General features: G+C 35.0%; 1 protein-coding gene across 2 annotated transcripts in view; it reads right to left on the reverse strand.

Annotated features, from left to right (window-relative positions):
• Positions 1-5,791: 5,791 nt before the first annotated feature.
• Positions 5,792-25,244, reverse strand: part of LOC150077117 (protein dpy-30 homolog) — a 45,883-nt gene continuing 26,430 nt past the window's right edge. The window contains exons 3-5 of one of the 2 annotated variants that reach the window (XM_090386119.1): positions 20,013-20,161; positions 8,085-8,227; positions 5,792-7,219 (exon numbers count right to left, since the gene is read on the reverse strand). In XM_090386119.1, coding sequence (XP_090242245.1) covers positions 8,122-8,227; positions 20,013-20,161 — 255 coding nt within the window. In that variant the 3' untranslated portion in view covers positions 5,792-7,219; positions 8,085-8,121. Of the gene's footprint in view, positions 7,220-7,293; positions 8,228-20,012; positions 20,162-25,244 lie in introns of those variants that run through there. The other variant, XM_090386118.1, reaches the window with a different exon arrangement.

Genomic DNA, 25,244 nt, shown 5'->3' on the forward strand with positions numbered 1-25,244 from the left:
TGTTATCAAGCCATGACAGAATAGGATTGTGGGAATTTCCACAGGGCTGATGCCTCTTGAAAAAATTATCACTGGTTTCTCTTAAACTTTCCTTTTTAGGTATTTGGTTTTTTATGGTTCATTGTGCACCATATTTTAATGGTGCACAATGGCAGTAGGAGACTGTCATTGTGCTTCCCTGGGCGAGTGTAAGCTTCTGTCTAGTAGTTCTGAAACTTTCTACTTTATTAATTTTTGCAAACATGCAAGTGGCAGTTGGCACCTATTCATCACTGTAGTTCATAACTCTCTTCAATTGGAATAATTATTTGTTTCTACTAATAAAATTTCTGGACATCATAGGTAAAACTTCACCTGGTTTGTAGAAGTATATATTCACAGATCATTTTTGATGTTTTGTGTTCACACAGAAAATTTCATTTTTGTATGGGTTTTTCCCTGAGTTATTCTTTATTTTGGAAAGTCCAGAATAACTTCTGGGAAAAAACTATTCTCTCCACCTGAGATCGGCAAACTACAACCCCAATTTGAAGAGGGCTTGAAGAATTCATCTAACATCCGATGGAATTCAAGCCAAGATCTCGCCAAATGAGTAGAAGTGGCAAAACCACGGTTATTGTTATTTGGTTTTTAGGAGCATTAGCAACTAAGGCCATATTGCTCCGGGGATATGTGGTGGTCATTCCCTGATCTTTCCGTAACCTCCGTATTTGGTGGTCACGGGCTCGAACCCCGGTCTAATCAAGAAGCGTGTGCTAAGCGCTGCTGCTACTCCTGCCCACCTGGCTACGGAGGCACCGGCAAAACCACAGTATTATCACCTATAGACTGATTGGTATTACTCAAGCCCTCGCAGATGGCAAAGTGGTTATAATTACCATTCTCCCACACTGGGTAGGATAGAGCCAACTTAGGAATTTTTATGGACTTTTTTCACAGCATGTCTGAATTAGTTGTTCTCAGGCAAGAGTTGCAAGGTTTATCTTCCCAAATTTTGGGTTTTTCATCCAGCAAAAAGGCACTAACTATAGAATATTCAAAATTTATAGACATGATATCCTGCCCTATTACAGCTTTAGTTGTTTTAAGGTTTACACCTACTTGCAAAGATTGCATGTTTCTTCCCAGAAACTGATTTTTTTTTTTTTTTTTTTCATTCAGCCAACCAACTGAAGAGCACAAGTTACAGACAAAATATACTGACAACTCTTATTCTTATTTGCTTTTGCACTTAACACACCAAACTGAGAACCTTACATTTTCTAACATTGTACTCCACATTTTTCAGACCAAAATAATTTTTTGGGTTCAAATCCTGTCATTAAGGGGGACTTTTCACTCCATGGCTAAGTTAGTGGGTCTCAGGCAAGGACAGAAAGTTCCCACCCTCCAGAAATTCGAGTTTTTCATCCAACAAAACAGGTAAGCCGACCAGAGAACACATGCAATTTACAGACATACATAATACACATGGGTAGATGAGATAATTCTCAGGTGGCTCTAATATGATTTTTTTTTTCTAGAGCTTACCTTGGTTACCCACACCACTCTGCTAATATTTCTATGATCAGCAAATTTTGAGATCAACCTTATATGACTTCATTAATGTTTTTAACAAAGAAACAAATGACTGTTCTGAATCCTGTTTAATTTCATTCAAGACCTTGGTTCAATAAGAGCAATTGCCATTTATAACCAGCGGCTGTCACACCTTGTGGCAAAAATGTGCATTTTTTTTTTACTGCTACAGGATTACAGTTCAGTTTATTCCCCAGAACACTGATTTAGCCTCTACCTCTTCAGAAAATTCTAGTCCCACTGTTTATAACTACTACTTGTAGCTTATTGCTTGAACGTTTTTGCACCATAGCACTCTCTCCAACAGCATCATTCCAATATTTGCAAAGGGAGTTCACATGGGATGGTACAAAAAAAACCCTGCTGTAAACAGAGTTTACAGCAGAGGCCACATAAGGTCCATCACTACAAATTTTTAGCAAAACAAGCATTAGAATTTGAATAATTTCCTGGAACTGAATTTTCTTATAAGCCAAAAATGTGGTATTATATTCATAACAAATATTACAAAATTAACTATACAGTGGGACTCCAACATCCAATGGTAATTCATTCCAAAAACCCATTGTATGTTCAAAATATTGTTAAGTTGAAACCAATAACACGCACATTGATTTCCTGTAATTTGTTCAAAACTCTTGACAGGCAACAACAACACATGAAATAGGTATTTATTACATGTTATACTTATTTTTACATTTAAAATTAGTGTTTTATAAAGATTTTTAATAAATAGTCATAAAACATTTTAAAATAAAATAAAAAAATATTAAATTGGCATTTACCTTAGACTTGAAGTGCAGAGCTGATGAAATCAACGGCAGTGTAGTGGTGGTGGGACAATGTCAGGTGTCATGTCTTTTCACTTTTTTGCTACTACCGGCAAAGAAACTCTCCTAAGGGACTGTTTTCATGACTTTTTTTTATAGCTTCCTGAAGTAAGAAATAACTTTGTCTTCCATTTTTCACATCATTAGTTCAGTGTTTTCAATGTTGAGGCGTTTTTTTACTACTACTCTTAAATGCTCCCAACAATAAATGAGTCTTCAGCTGACACTTTTTGGGTGTCTTCCTCTCCAATGTCACTCTGTAATTTTCTCCAACTCTTGTAGCTCCTCTGTTGTTAGCTCACACCCATGAGCATCAATAAGGTCCTCCACATTCTCTTCATCAACCTCCGGACCCATTAATTTACCAAGAGTGACAATATCATTTGTCAAAGCACAATCATCTTCAAATCTGTCAACATTATGGATAATTAAAGGCCAGATGTTTTTCCAGGCTGAATTTAAGCACCTGGTGGAAACATCATTCCAAGAACTTACAATCAGCCTCAGACAGTCCAGGATGTTGAACTTCGACCTCCAAAAATCTTTGAGGGTGACAGCATTTTCACTAGAAGTTGCTGCAAAGCAACTTTCAAACATTTTCCTTGTGTAGATTTTCTTGAAGTTTGCACTCACTTACTGGTCCATTGGTTGAAGAGGAGTGGTGTTTGGTGGCAAAAATTTGACATGAACAAAGTCAAATTGTGCCTCAAGAGATTGAACAAGGTTGGGATCATGGCCTGGCACATTATCCAACAGTAGCAGTGCTTTCACAAGCCTATTTTTCTCAAGATAACTCTTCACTGAAGGACCGAAAACTTCAAGGGCCCATTCACTGAAGGCATATCTTGTATGCCCATGCTTTGTTACTGTGCAAAACACTCCCAGCATGCCTTCATCAACCTTTTGTCGTTTAAATATACTGGGGGTGGTAGAGTGATAAACAAGCAAAGGCTTCAGCTTAAAATCTTCAGAGGCACCGGCACCCAACAGAAGAATGAGCCTGTCTTTCATAGACTTATTTATGCCCAGGTAAACTAGCCTTATGCTTGGCGATGTACGTTCTCCTGTGCATTCAACTTCCAGAAGAGGAAGTTGTTAATGTTAATGTTAAAAACCTGCTGGGGAAGATAACCTTCCTGATTAAACAAACTCATGAAATTCAATTTTAAAGGCCTCAGCTGCTTTTTTATCAGCACTGGATGCCTTCCTATGCCTTTTTTTTTTAAGTGCTCGGACCAGCCTCTGCTGGCTTTAAAGCCTTCAAAGCATTGCCACTGGTTGATGGAGGTTTAAGTTTCAGATCATCATAGATCTGCTTAGCACGTTCGCAGATAAACTGTCTAGGCACTGTCACCCTTCATTTGCTTTTCCCTAATCCATATCAACAAAAGCCTTTCCATTTCCACAATAAAATCTCTTCCTTTATGCATCGATGTGGGATCATCACTAACTTAACACTCTTTAGAATATCCTTTTGCTGATTAAGGACTAATGCATAATTTTTACTCCATGTTTTTTCTATCATCCCTTGCTTCACTTTAATAGAAATTTTATTCTTAACTTGCACTTTAGGAGCCATGGTTATTTAATTTAAATTTATTTAATTAATAAATTCAAACATAACCAAAATTAAATTACTGTAATTACATATAACAAAAACACACTGCTTACACACTGAACAAAAGATAAACTTTCCCAAGTACTGTAGCACATGGGAATGTTTGTTGAACAATAACAAAGATGCTAATTAGTTGAGAACAATTGTACAAGTGATGTTCTGTGCGGCACGCATCTGAAAATTTCCACCCATGTATTATTCCAGCTATATTGGAAAGCCATCGATTCCTGCAAATACCATCGGTCCTTAAAATAAAAGATTGTATGGAAGGTATATCGGTTCCTGAGAATATCAGATGTCGAAGTCATCTTAAGTCAAGGCCCCCACTGTATATAAATCATATCTACTATAGTCACATGGAAATTGAGATACAACCAGAATTACTTCTCTTTGCAGAGATTGAGACAGGATTTTTTGTTTGTTCTGCTGCTATGCAGTACTCTGTGCAAATTCTGTCAGTTTGCTGTGACAGCAACAGTATAAAAATGGTATCCAAATTGATAACCTAAGTATGACTGGAAACTAGTCAGCACATACAGCCACAGAAGACAATCTCTTTAAAAGTGTTAAAACTATTTGGTGAAGGTGAATATGCGATGGACATAAAGCAAACATTTACTTTACCCAGAACAATAGTGATGATGATTCACACAAATGCTGACAAAACTAAAGAATGTGCCCTTCGTGTGACAAAATTAATTAACTGCTAGAATTGTGAAAACAGAAAACAGGGTGTGGGACAACATGGAGACTGTTCAGGCAACATGGACATCCAATTAACTTGGAAGATCTAGCTTACAATGTCTGATCATATTTTTCTTGTCGAATACAATTTCAGTATTGCAGCTGCCAGATCCATGAGTTACTAACATGTTCAAGGCTTACTGCCGCACTCTAAGCTAGCCATACACTAATAAAAAACTAAAATTAACAAGATAAAATATGAACAAATAAAATTGCATATGAATGCATCCTCTCTTTAAACTAGTTATTTTAATGAAAAAATGTTTTTACTTGTCACTTGCTTTCTAAGAATGTATGTCTTAAAATAAAGGACTATTTACAGTTACGTTTTAAAATACCTTTTTAGCCTCAGTGGTTGATTTATATATAAGATAATTTTGATCTATACCCCTGCCCCCAGATATATACTGAATGTGTGTGCAGTGTGTACTTGTTTATATAAATATAACCAACCCTTGGAAAGTAGAATGTGGCTGCAAACATGGAAGATCTGCAAAGTGGCACTTTAACTTCTGCTTAATAATTATTTTATTTTCTGAATTTTTGACAGAACTAAACAGCAAGCTCATCTTTGAAAGTTACTGTTGAGTTACAACAGTAATTTTCAAACAGTTGTGCAGATAAGCACTAAAGATCAAGAAAAAGTTATCACTTTTGTTACTGATTTCCTCTGGATTATTGTAATAATTTATTGCAACACTTATTTCACAATAAAAAAAAAAATTGTATTAATCATTTTCATTTTATGAAAAATAATTACACATAACCAATGAAAAAGGCACTGCTGGACTGTATAAGTGCCTAATGCTATTTATTTTAGTGTTAACTGGATTCTAATGTAATTCATATTTGTGAATGCATTTGAGTTTAAACAGTAGTTCATGCCACTTGAAAGTCAAATTAAAACAGCTTGTTATTCTCTTGTTTGTAATCTGTAATTTAATACCAATTAAGCTGCATCTTTAGCTTCAATAATGTGACAAAGAAAATAATTACTTTTAATAACAGTTTTAATGTGGACATGGAAATAGTACATGAATACAACTGTATGCATTTTATTATATATTTCAGAGCTAGTCACTGCAAACAATTTATGCTATGATACTTTTGTAAGACTTCTTTACAATCACACAACCTATATCAGAAAAATTGAATGTTTTTTAACATTCTTGAAGAAAGAATTCTATTAAGTAAAGAACAAATAAAATTGTGACAGCATACATCCTAGAGATGAAAAACAGAATAAAACCTACCTAAAGTTCTCACAGCCACACAAAATACATCTACAAAAGGTGCAGATAATGCATAGAATCATAGTGCATTCTTGAAACACTAATTTTATATAACTTTTCATTTAGAATTTTTGTTAATTTAAGCATAAAAAATATAAGATTGTACTGTTGCTGCAAACATTGATGTGCAATCCATTTTTGATTCTATCAGCAAGTTTAACTACATAATTTAATCAGAAAATCCAATTTAATTTTTAAGAGAAATTAATCAGTATTTAAATAGAAGTATGACGGTAAATACATCATGAATAATGTATTTTTTTACACCAGGACTAGAGTAACAATTGAATTGCATGCTAATCATGTATATATACAGTGGATTAAGAAGGAAAAAGAAATATATATGGATTGAAATGTTTCATACAAAACATGTACCCTTGTGAGCAATACAGCAAATATAAAAATCAACTTTCCTTCACATGGTCTGAAATGCAGACACTTTTCACTGATACAAGTAAAAAGCTCTTAACACTAGGAATTGGCACATGTTAACATTTAGCTAATACTGTGTTTTACTTTAATATGCTCAAAGTTGTTAAAACATTACCACTTTAAAATGGACATTTTTATACAAGTCAGTGTACTAAACTATTATTTTTTCCTAAAAGTGCAAAATCAACAGTAGAGCCTAATCATATGAAAATTTTCACCATTACACATCAAATGTTATCTAATAGAAGTAGCAAATATGAAACATCTTTGATCAAAGAAGAAAGAGAACACTAAGAAAAATCTTTGATAAAACTAAACTATATATGAACAAAATTTGCTTACAAAAGCAAAAATGTCATTAAACCATAATTAAAGCATAATTTACAGTCTGTACAATGATAACTGCTGTATTATTGGTAGAAACTTCCAAGCTGTTGATTATATATGAGTTCACTGGTTGGTGAATTTTTAAAACCATACGAAAGTAAAAATTAAAAAAGATTTATCCACAATATTAAAATGTCAGTCACAGTATGTAACTTGTAGCAAAGAGCTCAGCTGGAGTATAAACCTTTCAAGTTGTTTTGCATTTTCCTTTCTGATATAAAGGTTCTTATAAAGACCAAACATCCTAGCAGTTTCTATACATTAAAACTGAAGCAGAACTTTGTGATAAACTTGTAAAGAAAAAGGAAGTATTTATCCTCACTTTTATGCTGAAAAAACTAAAGAAAATATGAAATTACTATTCTCAAACTCTGTAGAAATATAATCAAAGGGAAATTATCTATAGGTTATATAAACTGTTTTTAAATTAAAACATTTATGAAAACATTTAAAAATTAATTTTTGAATTTTTTTTTTGCCATAAAACAAAGAAAAAATTATAGTAACTACATATCAATAAATATTATCTGTAAAAGAATATATGGCAGTGATAACATTTCAAGCACTATCTCACAATAAACAAGGGTATGTATATTTAACATCTTGGCATGTAATATAAATTATACTGTGTATATTAAAATATATTACACCAGTGAAAAATACACAGCTTAAACTGTAATTTAAATCCGTTTAATATAATATTTTATTTAAATAGTATTACTCTTTGGTGCATCATTAACTTGTGAAAATAATGCCATAAAATATAAATAATAATTTACTTTTATTTTAAACCACACAAGAACTTTAATTGTGATTAACATCATAAGATATATCCCCAAGCATAACTTTATACACAACTAAAAGGGAACTAAAATGTAATGCAAATTACAGAAAATGAAGACCTGCAATATATTATATTTTCCCACTACAATGCTCATTACTTTACCCAATATGTGAACAGATTCTACTAGAACATTTAAGTAGATATGAAATGCTAATTTTAATGAGAAAAAGATATTTGCTTGGCTTTCTGAAACGTCAATAAATAGAAGATATTAGCTCTTTATAAGAATTAAATAAAAGTATGGGACTTAAAAACTAGTTTAAATATTTTAAAAGAGTTCAAACTTTTACATAATTCGTAATAAAATCCTAAATAAAAACAACTGCCAAATTTAAAAAAAAAGTACAATGGATACATACAAAGAATTATTGGTGAAATAATTTCTAATCAGAACATTCACTGATTTGCAGAGCTCTGACCATTTACACTCTGAGATCCTTGTTCAAACTGAGATTTGTTCTTCAGGAGATAATTAGCCAAATATTCAATAGGATCTGGTGGCCTAAATATATAAAACAAAAAAAAGGAACAAATTTAATTATTTAAAATACTGCATTTCATAAAACAATTGACATGTACAGTCCTTATTAATATAAATAAAAATAACAAAAATTAGAGGGATTTCTCACAAAATGTGGATTCAAGATAACAGTTTTATATTTGTTTAGTAAAATTTTATAATCCACGGGGTTTTTTTTTTTTTTTTTTTACATATATGCAGTTCCGGCCAGTCTCCTTAAACAAAAAAACACAATGCCCCCACCCCCGGAAGATCATGTGGATAATAAGGTGTATGTTAAGCACCAAAAGCAACTAAGGCTATGAGGTGTGAGTATATTATGTCTGTTATTGCATGTGTTTTTTACTCATTTTGCTGGACAAAAAAACCAAGCATCCCTCACGTGAAACTGACTAACTCAGCCACATTGTGAAAATAGCCCAAAAAACTTCCTCACAGTACTAATGTGATTTGGGCACAGGCCTTTTCTATCCAGTGTGGAAGAATGGTGATTATAACCACTTGCCACCTGTGAGGAACTAGTGGGTGATGCTAGATTTTGACAATCTGGGAATCCCAGTGATTCCCAGATTGTCAAAATTTTTAGAGGTCCTAAAATGAAGGCTGCAAGAACCCCAGACCAACAGTGCAACTGCACCTCAATGAACCCATCTTGCTAGTGCACAGAGGTGGATTTGTTTTCTGTTGTACGCTCTCAATGACACTTGTCAGAACCATATATATCAGGGGTAACCAATTAATTTTCATTATGGTCCATATTAGTAAAAAAAAAAAAAAAAAAAGGACATTGCAGTATGGATACCGTTTTGGAATAAGATGTCAAGTAAACACAGTAAACACCCGCTATTCGCGGTCGCTGATTTAATATAAAATGAAACCTAAAAAATGTGAATTTTAAAGCGCCGTGAATATTTTCCACCATAAAAAAACATGGGCATGGCTAAAATTATCTTTCCTGGTGAAAACAGAACTCAGTGGGTGGGGGAGAGGGGTGACAAAATCATGAGCGTGGATGTTTCTCGCTAATTCTTGTTCACTTTGTGTTTTGCGCTTGTCATGGAAGGTTTCGTCATTTGCTTTTAATTTATATGCTTATAAATTGAATAAACTTATCAATTTATAAATTTATATGCTTACAAAAGTGATAAATCTACTGTTTTGCAGTAGGTAAAACAGACTTTTTCAAGTGTGTTAACGGAAGAAAGTGACTTTATTGTTGACAAGTTCTTTCTAACCCATACATATGGCTACAAATAACGAGAGAAATGTGAAAATATCAAAGGTGATGACATCAGCGAATAAAATTGAATTATTAGACAAAATTTCTAATGGTGAAAGTGTCTCCTCAGTGGCAAAACATTATAAAATCAATGAATCAACGGTACAATCAATCAAAAAATCCACCGTAGTGTCCGTGAAAATGCGTTAATTGCTTAAGTAACTAATGATGTTAAATTAGAAAAAATGGAAAAGGCTTTAAATCTGTGGATAGAAGACCAAACTCAAAATAAAATTCCGTTAAGTTCACTCATCATTCGTGAAAAAGCAAAACTCCTTTATCAACACTTTAACGAAACTGGTGATAGCACTGGCGGGATACGTTTTTTTGCTAGCAAAGGCGCTGGTTTGAAAGATTTGTTTGAAATTTCTAATAAATATTACATTTAATATTAAATTGTTTCTTATTTTCATTTCAATGCCATATGCTTGCATTTCTAATGGTCATATTATGAAGGTACATATAATACATATATAGATAAAATTTTAGACTAGTTTTTCTTATATATTTCATACTTTGGAACGGAACCCCTTTATTACTATGGGAGCCATAACTCAGTATTCGCGACATTTCTCAGGAACGTAACACCCGCGAATAGCAGGTTTACTGTATTATAATAACATATTTTTGTTTCCTTTATTGCAAAACATGAAGCAAGTTGTGATGTTTAAATTATCTGTGTCACATGTGATGGTGCAGCTGTTATGATGGGTAGTAAAAGTGGCATTACGACACTAATGAAAGAAAAATTCCCATCTTTAATAACGTGGCGTTGTGCTAATCACAATTTCACAGTATCACCAACCATCAGTTGGCGATACTGTGAAATCTGTTGCAGGTATTGATAAATTTTACGTGCCGCCAAAAAATGCCAGAGAATTGAAGGTGTGAGCAAACTCGCTGGATACTGAAATATTAAAAAATTGATAGAATTTTAAGCACACGTTGGGTGGCATCAAGTTTCTGGTCTATTTTGACTGTTTGGAATAACTATGAGGCATTAGTTAATCATTTTCAAGAAGCAAAGAATGACTCAATGCAGGACCAAAAAGAAAGATACACATATGAAGGATTACAGAAGGAAATTACGACTACAAACTTTATATTAGACTTAGGTTTAATGTGTGATGCTCTTCAAGAATTATCAGACTTGAGCTTGGACTTGCAGGAACATGATACAGATCTGTACAGGGTGAATAAAAAACATAGAAATTGTTATACAACTTTTTCATGAAAGAGAAACAGTTCCAGGACAGCATTACAGAAATTATTCTCCAATCAATCAGGCTTTCTACAGAACTTTGAAACAATCAATAGAAAGCAGGCTGTTTTAATAGTAAAAATGCTGATTTGGCAGCATTGGCCTGAGTACTTGATAGAAAACATTGGCCTGAAGATATTAATTCTCAAGTGACATTTGGTGAGAATGAAATTAGAAAATTGTCAATTAGGCTTCAGTTAAATAAAAGAGAGACAATTCATGGATTTGGGGAATACCTAATTGAAAAGATGGTTTATGAAGAATTTAAGCATTTGATGAACACTATTGAGTATGATGCCAAATTGCATTAAGTGAATATGAATGAGAATTTTCACAAATGAATCTGATCGTTAGCCCAACCAGAGCTTCATTGATGACAAAAACAATTTCTTCACTACTATTTCTTAAAATTGTAGGCCCATCACTGACACACTTCAATCCAGAAACATATGCTGATTTGTGGCTGCTTCAGAAATGTCATTCAGCATAGCGTGTCGGATGAGAACTTGATAAAAATGTGGAATATTCTATAAAACATTATTATGAAATAATTTTTACTTATTACTTATTTTTTGCTTGTTATTTTTTATTTATTACTTATTTTACTTATTTTTTTTATATACTTGTATAATAAATTTATGCTTAATAATGAACTGTGTGTTAATATACTTAATTTGTTGTTCTTACTTTTCATACCCTTTTAATTTTCAATTTTTCCTGATAGCAAAGAATGAGTACCGGCACTTATTTTTTTACAAAAAAAAGCACTGCCTATAACTAAGCCAGAATCTTTCTTCTGGTTTAGTCTGCTATGGTAATCAACTTCCAAAATGGAAGTTGCAGATTTAATCCATTGGATGGCACCCTTATTGCCCTCCTATGACCAAGCAAGATTTACATTAAAAGTGCACTCTCGTTCCATTTTGTAAATTGGCAAAAACAATTCAAAGTAGTTCAATTTTTGATGTCGCCCTGTATTTTCAATATATTATAAACAATCTATTTTGTAATTTTTTTTTTAACTTGCAAACATACATTTTTAAATAATTTTTTAAAATGAAACCACCCACTGGAACATATTACAGATACCCATGTTTATTCACTTAATTCTTGCACTGAATAAGGCTCACATACATAGATGTGAAATGCACTTTGTGCCCACCTCTCAACATTGTTGCATCATGCCAAAAATGATGTAATAAGTGTAAGAATTTTAACATTCATCAAAAAATATTACATTTGTTGCAAGATACCAGAATTCAACAGGTACAACATATACAGAGTGTGCTGCACATAGGATTATAACTATCATTTTATTTCTTTATGATATTTCTCAATTTTTAACACAGTTAATGATGTATGTCAAAAATAAAATCATTGAGGAATACTAAACTGAGTTTTGTGTTACTCTGGTAGATATATATATATATATACTTTTTAATTTCAACTTAATAGTGTTTGTAGCACTTTTTGGATGGGTTCACCCAACAATGAGTTAAAAACCGTTGACATATTTATACATCATTTTCTTCAACGTATCAGCGCTCGGGTTGCGGAAAAGAACAGTCGGTGGATTTTTGGCTGCTGTAAAGGGATAAGTATTTTTAAATTTTTACTGTATTCTTTGTTAATTAACATAGTACATTGTGTTTTACACAGATATTAAATCGGTTTAGTAGCGTTCATTAGCTTCTTATTTTGAATTTAACCAGCGATTTTTGGAAGTTACGACTCCCGGTGTTGGCGCCAATGTTGTTGAACTAGCCGCCATATTGTAGTCAACAAGAAATAGCTTAACGTATATACATCTCAAACTGATAGCGTAAGGTATAAAGTAAAACTAGATCGCATAATACGAAGCACTGTATTAGAAATCTGTTAGCTTATTATAGTATTATCAATTAATAAGGCTACCAGCCGGAAATGCGAAGACTTCAGGCTGATCAGTCTAATGAGCCAGGTGCTAAAAGTCTTCCTCAAGATGATTCAGCAAAGGATAAGATGTAAGTGCGAAAGTGCACTAGGAAACACACAGTTCGGATTCTGCAGGGGACTAGGCACCAGAGAAGCAATTTTCTGTTTACAAATATTGCTACAAAGGTGCTATGAACATCAAAAAGACGTGTATATATGTTTTATTGACTACGAGAAAGCCTTTGATTCAGTAGACCACGACCACCTAATTGACCGACTGAGAAAACTTGGGCTTGAAAACAATGATATCAACTTTATTACAACTCTCTACTGGAATCAAACAGCCCGGCTTCGCTATGACAACGACCTGACAGACCCAATTCCAATAAAAAAAGGCGTCCGGCAAGGCTGTCCATTATCTCCCATTCTTTTTAACATCTATTCGGAAATGATCTTCGACCAAACACTGGCTGACAAGAACATCGGCATAAAAGTTAACGGACACTACATCAATAACTTAAGATATGCCGATGACACAGCACTAATAGCGGATTCAGAACAAGATTTACAGACCATCTTGAACGAAGTGGACATAGAAAGCCAAGCATGGGGGCTACGAATCAACAAAAAGAAAACAAAGGTGATGAAGGTCAGCAGGACTGCAAGCAATATCACGATCAAACTAAACAACGAAAAATTAGAGCAAATACACCGCTTCAAGTATCTCGGAGTACTCATTGATGACCAGCTGAACCATGAGGCCGAAATCAAAAGCAGAATTGAACGAGCCAGGCAGGCATTCACCAAATGGAGAACCCTCCTCACCGACAGAAGCTTGAACATCATGCTCAAATTACGCACATTGAAATGCTACATCTAGCCAATACTGCTCTACGGTGTAGAAACCTGGACTCTACATCAGCCACTACAAAAAGGCTCCAGGCCTTCAAAATGTGGCTCTACCGAAGAATGCTGAAAATTCCGTGGACAGCCAAGATAACCAACGCACAGGTCCTGCAGGACATGCACACGGAACGGGACCTGCTCAAAACCATCATCAGCAGGAAATGCAAATACCTAGGTCACATCGCTAGGAACCAACAAAAATATCACCTACTACCACTCATCCTGGAGGGAAAGATCGAAGGCAAGAATGGCATGGCTAGATAACATCAACACCTGGCTTCACATGACAACAGCACAAATTCTACACGCAGCGCTAGACAGAGAACAATATCAAAACGAAGTTGCAAACGCCATTCGGCAGCATTAAAGAAGAAGAAGAAGATTAAAATTCATTGTTAATTAAATTGTATTTACACGGAAATCATGACCCAGACTAGAGCTGTGAAGCAAAGATCACAGAGACTAGCGAGAGTGCTGTGACTCGGGAGAGAAACAAAGGGGGCGATCACAGACTAGCAAGAGTGCTGTGACTCGGGGGAGAAACAAAGGGGGGGTGATTCTCCAATGCATCACAGTCTCAAAAAATGTGCAAAATGTGAAATGTTTGCTGACCTTTCTAAAACAGGACATGATATAGCCAAGGAGGATGCCTTTGTGTGTGTGTGTGTGTGTTAGGTGTCTAGAGTGTCAAGAAATTAGGTGACAACTCAGCATTCTGATGCGTGTTTTTTTTTTTTTTTTTGGTAGTTGTTGGCGCATAGGCTTCTGTGGCCGTAATGCACCTCCCAAAGTTTTTGCAGTACTTTGATCCAAGCCCGAGGCGGGAATCGAAGCCGCGACCTTTGGGTTGCCAGGCAGGCACTTTACCCACCCAGCTCTGATGGGTGTCTATGAGAGCTTGAGGTGTAAGGTAAATGCCCTCGAATAAATTAATATGAGGGGCCCATCAAGCTCTCAGCTGACCAGCTCAATGACAGAGCTCACTCCTGTGCATCAGGCAAAACAGAGGCAATCTCCAAGGCAGAATGTGCTGGTCCCAAAGGAACTAGTTATTGTTAGTGACTATTGTCAAGGAGATGGGAAATATACTATGCAAGAAGGATAGGTGGAACCAGGGGTATGTCTGCCAGAGGCAAAAGTTGACGACGTTGTAGAGCAGATATCATCTTTTAAGGGCACAAAAGGTGATGTTATTGTACACACTGGAACTAATAGCATTAAGAATAAGAGATCTGCAGATTTACTCGACAAGTACAGGTCAATGTTGAAAAATAGTCACGAGTTAGGGTTAAATGTGAAAGTGTCTGCAATTCTGCCCAGACATGGATAGGAGGGAGTATATGATGAGAGCCTTATCAATCAATTCGGCCCTAGAGAGATTGTGCAAGGCTCAAGGGTTAGAAATTTTTTCAGCGTGGTCTGTGCTTGTTGACAGGAGAGACTGCTTCTACAGGGATGGGGTACACTTAAATAGAAAGGGTGCAAGAATATTTGCTGATGCTATAAAGTGTTAGGTGGGTCAGAAAACTGCTAGCTTGGGGGGGGGGATTCACAGACTAATAGATTAACAGTAGCCGCAGGCAGAGGTGGAGGTGATTCTTGCACTGCATCTATTGGAATGAGCAACAACCTGGAAAGAAAGTTTCAGGGGATTTCAAGAACTATTAGGAGTCATCATGGAACAAATAAATACATGGGCTGTGTTTGGGTAAATAAGAGTAAGAGCAGGTGCATGTATACTTGCATGTACACAAATGCTAGGAGTATAGTAATTAAATTTGATGAATTTCAAGTGCTGGTCAAGACATCAAAGGCAGATATTGTTGGGATATCAGAGACTTGGTGTCACACAGATATAAGCAGTGCAGAATTGGAATTTGGGGAGTACAATGTGTACAGGAAGGATGGAGAGGACAGGAAGGAAGGAGGGGTTATGCTGTTAGTTAAGAAACAAAATCTAAGGAAGTACATTCAATTGATGTTGGTGGATAATGCAGTGTTGAGTCTGTTTGGTGTGAAATAAGCATTGGGAAAGGAAAAATGAGAATAGGTGTGTGTTATAGGCCTAATGAATCTGATGAGTATGAGCAACTGTGCAGAGAAATAGTGGGCCAGTAAATCAGAATGTCTTATAATGGGGGATTTTAACTTTTCAGATATTAACTAGAACTTGTGGATTGGTCACTCGCACACTAGCAAGACTTTTGTGGATTAACTGGATGACTGTTTTCTACAGAAACATGTTCAAGAGCCAACCAGAGGGAGTAATACTCTTAATCTGATTATCAGCAGTGATTATTCATGCATTAAGAATTTGCAGATAAAGGAACCACTGGGTGACAGTAATCACAATGTACTGATGTGGGAATTACTTAAAGATGTACTACCATCAAGGCTAAAGGGAAGGGATTTTGCTTTCATAAAGGTGACTACAGAGGTCTCACACAGTTTTTAAATTCTGTACAGTGGGATCAACTGATGATGTTACCAATGTTGAATTCTAAATGGGAAGCCTTCGGGGATTTATTTTGGCGGCTACTAGGCTTTTCATTCCAACTAAAAAATACTGTTCAAGGTTTAGGCCTAAATGGACGTCAGATAAATTAATGAGGCTCGTTGCAGAGAAGAAGAAGAATGTATGGGATGCATATAAAGTATCAGGTGACATAGAAGCCTATGGCAGGTATAAACTATGTCTGTATTCAAGTTGCAAAGGAGGTTAGGCAGGTGAAGGCAGAAAAATTTTAGGAAGGATGTAGAGTTGCTACAATGAGTACAAAGAACGGCAACAAGATTGGTGAGGGGAACAAAGGGGTGCTCTTACCAAGAAAGGCTTAAGTTCTCCAAATTGCAGCACCTGGAGGAGAGTAGACACCTGCGAGGTGATCTAACTGAGGTGTATAAGGCCTTGAATGGGTTGCGCAAGCTGAATGCTGATGAGATTCTTCCTCTTGCTCAGACTAAGAACCTGAGGGAGCACAGTTTCAAATTGAGGAAAGACAGTTGTAGAATAGAGGTGTTGAAATTTGCCTTTAGCCAGCGGGTGGTTGATTGGTGGAACAGGCTTCCATCTTTTGTTGTGGAAGCTAATAGCCTAAATAAATTGAAGGCTGAGCTGGACAGGCATTTGGAACGAATGGAGGTGTTTTTTTGTTTTTTTTTTTGGCTGATGCTGCATAAGCTTGCTTTATTGCATCGTATGCCTCTACTAATGCTAATATTTAGGCATAATAAAATCTCAGTAAAATGGATGAGGTACATTGGAAGAGCTATACTGGGATTGTCAAATGCTGGCACAACATTTAAATGAAACAAGAAATTTATTTTTTAAAGCCAGAAGAGAGCATCATGAAGAGACTTTCTAGAGTGAAGAATACATGCTTAGAATTATTAGCTTGCTCTCAGAATGAAGTTTGCAATTAAGGAGTTCATAAATTTGTTTTCTTTTGGATCATTAATTAGATCTGAACATGAGGCAATGTCACTCACTAGTGATCACTTGTTGTACTTATGAGAATAGTACTAATAGTACTAATGTTGTACTAATAGAATATCATGCAAACATATCAAAACTTCAACATAGTAAGCAGCAGCAGCAATGATTCTCATCTAGTCAAATTTGTGGTGCACTATGCCCTAATATTTAAAATAAAAAACAAAAAAACAGAAAAAAAAAAACAATCAACATGACCATGACCGATACTGGATTTTGTTGCATGAGACTTCTTGGATCATAGGGAGATTTTTGTGTGCCATTTGGATGATTCCACATTGGTCCCGGGATCATAGGCGAACATCCAACTCTCATCTCCAGTGACTTTTCTTAGGAAGCTAGGATCTGTATATTTTTTGAACAAATCATCTGCAAAGGTTTTCCTGTAGTCCAGCTGACTGTCTGACAGCAAGCATGGAACGAACTTTGCGCACACACCCTAAAATCTTGTCAGGATTGTACATATTGAGCCTACAGACAATCCAACTTCGTCTCTGTAGCACTTTTCCCAAGTTTAAAGAAGAACTCGATGTTAGCACACTGTTCAAACTGAGACATTCAGTAATCAATCAGCTGTGTGTACGAGTGAAGTGGTTGAGCCAGTTCCCACTTGGCATGCGCACACACCAAGGTTAACATCCCACGAAACCTTACAACCATAGTGCAAACCATTTAAATACCAGTGTGCGATTCTGTGAATTTTATGAATGTACTACATATAGTTTTCCACAATCACATTATGGTATAATTAAATGGCTTGTGAGTTGAGAACTGCTAATAAAAAAAAAATATGTAATCATAATAACAAATAATAACAAATATAAAAAAACCATTTTATATTAACATAATACATACATATAGTGTATGTATGTATGTATTAACATAATACATACACTATAAAATATTTAAGGGCAGAGGCCTCGTGCTACGAGGTAGAATGACTAACATATAGGTTAGTGCAAAAGCATTTTAACGTAGCCAGCTACCAAAGTAGTTAAATTAATTAATTACATTGGCATCGTTTTGGTTATATCTCATATTATGAATGCCTTCACAAAGAGTTGCCATGGTATTGTACTAACTCAAATAAGTAACACTTCACCAGTGGAGAAGACAATGTGAGATATAACCAAAACGATGCCAATATAATTAATTAATTTAACTACTTTGGTAGATGGCTATGTTAAAATGATGCTTTTGCACTAACCTATATGTTAGTCATAATACATACAGTAATACTAATAATTGAGACCAGGGTGATCATCTTAAGTGTAGAAATGGCACATTCTTTAATTAATAAATGCAAGAATGAAACATCATAAATTGAGGACTGACTATTTGTAAAAATTCTAGTAATTAAGTTTTGATCACAAACTTCGATACATAACATAAAATTTGTTTTGCAATGAAAGACAACATCTCATTTTATTATCAATTAAGTGTCAAACAACATCATAAAGTGATATTATTTGACACCTTATATTCATTTACTAAAAGAGTCATTAACTGTTGAAGTAAATTACTACATATTCTATTAGAACTAGAGAGCTTATGTAAAGTTAAGAAAGGATTTGACAAATACCTGGATGAAACCAGGTGAATATTTTTATTTTAAAGTTGATGACAAATAAGCCTAGCTTCTTTGCATTGATTTTCCTTTATTAATACTACCACAAAGAAATTAGCAGTGTTTTCAATTCGAACTTGTCTATATGCACCTTTCTGAGCTGAAGCAATGAAAATAACTTGAGCCATGATACGCACTCAGTTTCTATGTCATACTAACAGATTCAATGCATGCTCCTTGTGGCATGGTATTTGCAATGCAATGATCACATGCTGCTTGCCCATTGAGATCACTGCACATTTGGAATCTTTCCCCTGTCTTTTCAATAAAAAGTCATCTAACAAACCTAACTAAGATTCGGGCATTCGTAGTTCATATACAGAAATCAGCATGACCCAAAATAAAAATAAAAAATGACAACTATATTGCAGATATTGTCTCTATGGCAAGTTATCTTCTGTTAATATACTATAAATTATGCAATTCTTGAAATTAAGTAAACAATATACACTGAAGAACATCATGAAATACAGGTGTATTCAGATTCACACAATGCAAATTGGAAGTATTGATTTATTATTGACAACTCGATGGCATTTTATTCTAGCTGCAAGCAGTGGAGTTAGTAATCATCCTCGGGTGTCCAGCAGTTATGTTATCAGTCACCCAGAGTAATTTTTTGGCTATAACAAATGCAGCATATTCCTTATTAGCTGCCATAATTCTCAAATTTCTATCTTTGGGAGCTAAGAGGAGAAGTCAGTGTATATACCAATACAAGGGGTGATTAACCTAACAACCATCACACGTTAGAAGAATTAAAAGCAATATCAAATCAGAAAAGTCAAAGAAAACTGTCTCATCAAACACGTGTGAATTTGTATTATATACCAGTATTATAATTATGCTTATAACAGTAGTTGATATAGATGTGAAAATAATCTACAGGTTGCATGTTATCTGAATCACTCTGTACTGCTCATGTCCATAAGCACACTTCTTGCACTCATACCTCCATAGTCAATTCTTTCCTAAAACTATTTTGTCTACATTTTAATGATACCATTAAGTTAGTGATAAAATTGTACGATGACTGATGTATAAAAAGCAAAAATTAATACTCAAACCTTTCTTTTGCCAATGTAGATAAAGCTTGCAGAAGAATAGGAACCACTGTCTGATCAAGGTACTGCCGAGTAGTAGGGAGAGACTGAAGATCAACTCTGGGTTTCTTTGCAACAAAATTCTTTCCTAAAACTATTTTGTCTACATTTTAATGATACCATTAAGTTAGTGATAAAATGGTACGATGACTGATGTATAAAAAGCAAAAATTAATACTCAAACCTTTCTTTTGCCAATGTAGATAAAGCTTGCAGAAGAATAGGAACCACTGTCTGATCAAGGTACTGCCGAGTAGGGAGAGACTGAAGATCAACTCTGGGTTTCTTTGCAACAGACTCACCAGTCGGCTCTTTTTCTGATGGTGTTACACTCTAGAAATATAAAACACATAAAAGAAAATTGTGTGCATAAATTAAATGATTTTACTTAAAATACCAAGTGATGAAATATTAATTATTAATAGTAATCGTTTAATTAAGCCACTCAGAATATTTTCCATTAATCATAAATGAACAGACACCAGAACACTGCTGAACTTTCTTTAAATGAAATAGAAATGGTGTTATAAGCAGCATGGGTAGATAAGTATAATGGTATTAATGTTAGCAAAGCATTGTTTTGTTCTGAAGGGTTATTTTAAAATAAACATTAAGATGGTACTTATTTATTAACTTTCAAATTTTTCTTGTATCACACTAGATTTTTTTTGTCTGGTATAAAAATAAGAATGATGCAGAATTACATCATGCCACTAATACTAAAAAGCTACATTCTTAATGTAGCTTTTTAATATTAGCATTGACCATACAATGCAAGAAAGCCAGAGGTGTTTTGCTGTACCAGAAAAAGAAAACCTGTTTCCCTCTACCCAAAGGTACTAATCCAGCTCTTGCTGGATTAGTATCTTTGGGTTCTCCCACACAATCCTTGAATTCTCCCACACCACTGGCCTCTATCGATAGAGGCAACTTTTGGTTAAATGAAGATTTATTATTTTATTATTATTATTAGCCATATGGTGCAAGGAAGCCCGAGGCTTCTGCTGCACCAGCCAAAAAAAAAAAAAAAAAAAAAATCCCAGGTTTAGTAAGAGAGAGAGAAGTAGAAAGGAATCGCCAAGAAAGAGAAGAATGATGATATCCAGCTCAGGATCCAGGGTGTGCCAAACCCAAACTCACCAGATGTGAGCCCCTGGGGTTGATTTTTTTTTTTTTTTTCTATGAAAATATTACCCCATTCATTCATTTACTATCCCCTCTCAAAGCCTTATAAACCTCATCAGATCTCCTCTAACGTGTCTTCATTAGTAAGCTCTTCAAGCCTATACATTCAGTTTCTCTCATCATAAGAGTGCCTTTTTTGCCAATCTCACCAGACACACTGTCCATCTCTGTAACACTTCAAGAAGTTCAATGCCTTTTTCTAGGTGTGTTCTCCATACCTGGATACAAGTTAAGTGCAGTCTCACAATTACCTTAGACAGTGAAATTGCAACGTCCCTATCTCTACAAGCAATCATTCAATAAACTGACAGGACACCATAGGTCCTCCCTGGTTATTGCTGCACTGCAAAGAGAATTTAATGTCTGCCTATAATTGTGACTGATCCTCAAATTCCTTTCTTGCTCTACCATTTTTAATTCAACCCCTCTAAATTTACATTATTTTGAGGTTGTTATTTCCTAAGTGTGAAACATTACCATTTTGCAGCATTAAAACATAGTCTCCACTTCTGTGACCATCCCCAAAGCTTATCCAAGTCATTCTGGAGCAATGCTGGACATTGGTTATTAACCAGTTTCACAATCTTGATATCAGACTAAATTTTGATATCACACCCTGTATCCCTTCATCAATGTCATTTAACAAAATGAGAAATAACAGTGGTCAAAGCACTGATCCTTTAGGGACTCCAATCCTAATAATAGCCCAATACTGAGTAACCATTAATTACAACCCTCTGCTACCTGACCTACACCCCTTCTGTCTCCTCCATTTATTTAGTTCATGTGGGGTAAACAGATTTTTTCCAGGGATATACTGCCTACTTGCCTTCTTCCCTATGCCTTTTCCTAAGGATGGGCATAATCAAAATAATCAATTGTGCAAATTAGTTGATTTCATAATTACTGAAATAATCAATTCATAATCAATCAATCGATCGATAAGCATCATATTCAAATGTTACAATATAATTAATTACGATTATTTCCACAATCAATTATGTGCAAATTAAGTTTATTATATACCAATTAGTATATAATTAATTATGAAAAAGCCATAATTATTTCAAATATTTCCCATAATCAATTACTTCTATCACTATCTTTTTTCCCATCTATTTCTCCCTTTTTGTTCCACATCTTTCCACTCTCTCATTTAAAAGATGCCAACCATTTTTTTCCCTCTTATCTCCTTTTCATTCTTCATTCTCCACTATCTCGAGTTTGGGGCAGTGGAGAATACAAAAGATCTAGCAGTAATTAAAGTCCAACATGAAACTCTCTGAGCAGTGCAAACTGATTGCTACGACACCTCACAAGAGTTTGTGAATGATACAGAGGAAATTTTAAAGCAAGTAAAACAGATTATTATTCCTGTTGTATAAGGCAACTATTAGTGATGCCCTTTGGTTTTTCTCATGTTTCTCAGAGCTGAAATAATTATCATCTCTTATATATGATAAATATTGAGTACTACATACAGGTTTGAAAGCCTTATTTGATTATATAGATCTGTTATAATGGGTGTAGGGAAGAGCAACAAGATTAGTCAGATGTGCAAAAGAGTGCTCTTGCCAAGAAAGAAGAGTTCAGCATACTGTAGCATCTGGAAGCTAGGCATCAGCAAGGAGACTGATCAAAATACTTAAAGCTTTAAATGAGTTGACTAAATTAAATGCTGATGACATCCTTACTCTTTCTCAAATGATACACACACACATAAGAAGTAAATTTAAATTGGAAAAGGATGAAGGCAATACATATTTGAAATTATGTCTTCAGCAAGGTATAGAATTTCCTTCTAATAATTTAGATGGAATAAACAAGTTTTTTTTTTTTTTTTTAATTTTTAACAAAGAATCACTTTGCTCTTTACTGAGCAGTGATGCTTTGTTGCAACATTTTTCCACTACTAATAATAAAAGTAGGGCTAGCTTTTTTACTAACATGACTGGTCATTCAGTTTAACATAATTTCTCAATTGTAAGAAAGTGAAAGAAGCACAGTGCACTGCCCATATTGTTCACTTAATGCAAATTCACAAATACAGTAAAACCTTGATTTAACTGACTATATGGGAGGAAGAAAATGATGCCAGCAGTGGGGAAGATGGATTGCAAAGTACCAACACATACGACATACCCGATATTCTTCTTGATGAGGCAGAACATGCATTGAAGAAAATGAAGAATCAGAAAGCCCCCGAGGGAAGATGAAGTTACTGTAGAGTTGTTAAAATTGGGAGGAAGAGACATAACACAAAAACTGGCAAGGCTTTTCACAAAGTGCATTAGAAAAGGTGTATTGCCTAAGCAGTGGAATAATGCAATCATAGTTTTGCTGCATAAGAAAGGAGATAAATCAGAAATTGGAAATTATAGACCAATTAGCTTGTTATCCCACATCTACAAGTTGTTCACAAGGGTCATTACTAACAGATTAGAAAGAACACTTGATGAGAATCAACTGAAAGAGCAAGCTAGCTTTAGGACAGGATTCTCAACTATGGATCACCTTCATGTAATATCACAGCTAATGGAGAAAGCAAATGAATATAAAACACCATTATGCCTGGCATTTGTGGATTATGAAAAAGCATTTGACTCCATACAGCATAAGGCAATGTTTCAGGCAGTGGAAAGACAAGGTATAGATACCCCACATATTACGATTTTGAAGAAAATATATGAGAGTGCTACTGCCTTTATTAGACTAGACAAAGACAGTAGGAAATTTAAAATCGAGAAAGGAATTTGACAAGGAGACAAAATATCTCCAAAACTGTTTACTGCTGCCCTTGAGGAAGCTTTCAGAAGATTAGACTGGTCGCAGAAAGGAGTCAATGTGAACGGAGAGTACCTAAACCATTTACGATTTGCAGATGACATTGTAGTCATAAGCCACAATCCCAAAGAATTAGAGGAAAATCTTAATCAGCTATGCAGAGTTAGTAAGGATTTTGGACTAAAGATAAATATGGCTAAAACAAAAGTAATGATGAACAAGTATGCCACAGAAAGGGACAATGATTGAAGGAGCAGTAATTGAAAAGGTGGAGTTATATACTTATCTGGGATAAGTTATTAGCTGTAATAATGATAAATGGCTGGAAGTCAAGAGAAGAATAAATTTTGGATGGATAGCACTCAGGAAATATAGTAACATACTGAAGAGCAATATCCCAGTTTGTCTGAAACGTAAAATAATGAACCAATGTATACTCCCTACCACGACTTACAGAAGTGAAACTTGGGCACTCACCAAAAGAATGGAAGAGAAGCCGAGAACTACACAGCGAAGAATGGAACGAATTATATTGGGAATCAGACTGTTAGATAAGAAGAGAAACACATGGATTAGGCAGCAAACTCAAGTAAAGGACATTCTTATCAAAACTAAAGAACTAAAATGGTCTTGGGCAGGACACATAGCTCGAAGACATGATGACAGATGGACTAAGAAAATAACAGAATGGTACCCAAGAGGAGCTAGAAGAAAACCTGGAAGACAAAGGGGGAAAGGAAATTCATGAGTTTGTGGGTAGTAAATGCATGGCCAGTGCTCAAAACAGAAGGAACTGGAAAGTTGCTGGAGAGGCCTTCATCCTGCAGTGGATTGAAAATGGCTGATGATGATGATCCAAAAATGTGAAAAAACTTAACAGGGTGTGAAACTAAATTCCTCTGCAACATCTTCGAATCCTCCCAAAGATATATTTACAATATGATGGTCATCCATAACTTTCACTTGTGCAAACCAATGCATTTCAGGCATAAGAAGGCTTCGAAAATAATTTGAAGGAATTTGTACCAAATTTTTTTGTTAGAAATACTTCACTGAAGTGAGATACAGTAATACCCCGAAGTTACGCGATAGGTGGGTCCGACGAAAATCGCGTAAGTCGAATTCGCGTAAGTCGGGGTACAACTTTGCATATAAATACATATAAGTTTTTCTTAATTGGGACCAAGGACTAACAAAAACACTAGTTTAGAAGAAAAATATTAATAAAATTGCAGTTCTTTATACATATTAATACAAAATATGTATTAAAAAAACAAATGACTTACGTTAAAAAGTTATTTCGATGTCGATGGCTTCATAAAATCTAACAAATTCGTCTGACGACACAGCGCGTTCTTTTTTTCACGCAGAATTTCTTCGTAGCAAGCTAATAATTTTTTTATTCCTTGCTTTGTAGCTATAACGCGTTCTTCATTGGAGTCTATGT

This window comes from Mastigoproctus giganteus, chromosome 12, assembly GCF_048544385.1.
Source record: "Mastigoproctus giganteus isolate SK-2022 chromosome 12, ASM4854438v1, whole genome shotgun sequence".
Lineage (NCBI taxonomy): Eukaryota > Metazoa > Arthropoda > Arachnida > Uropygi > Thelyphonidae > Mastigoproctus > Mastigoproctus giganteus.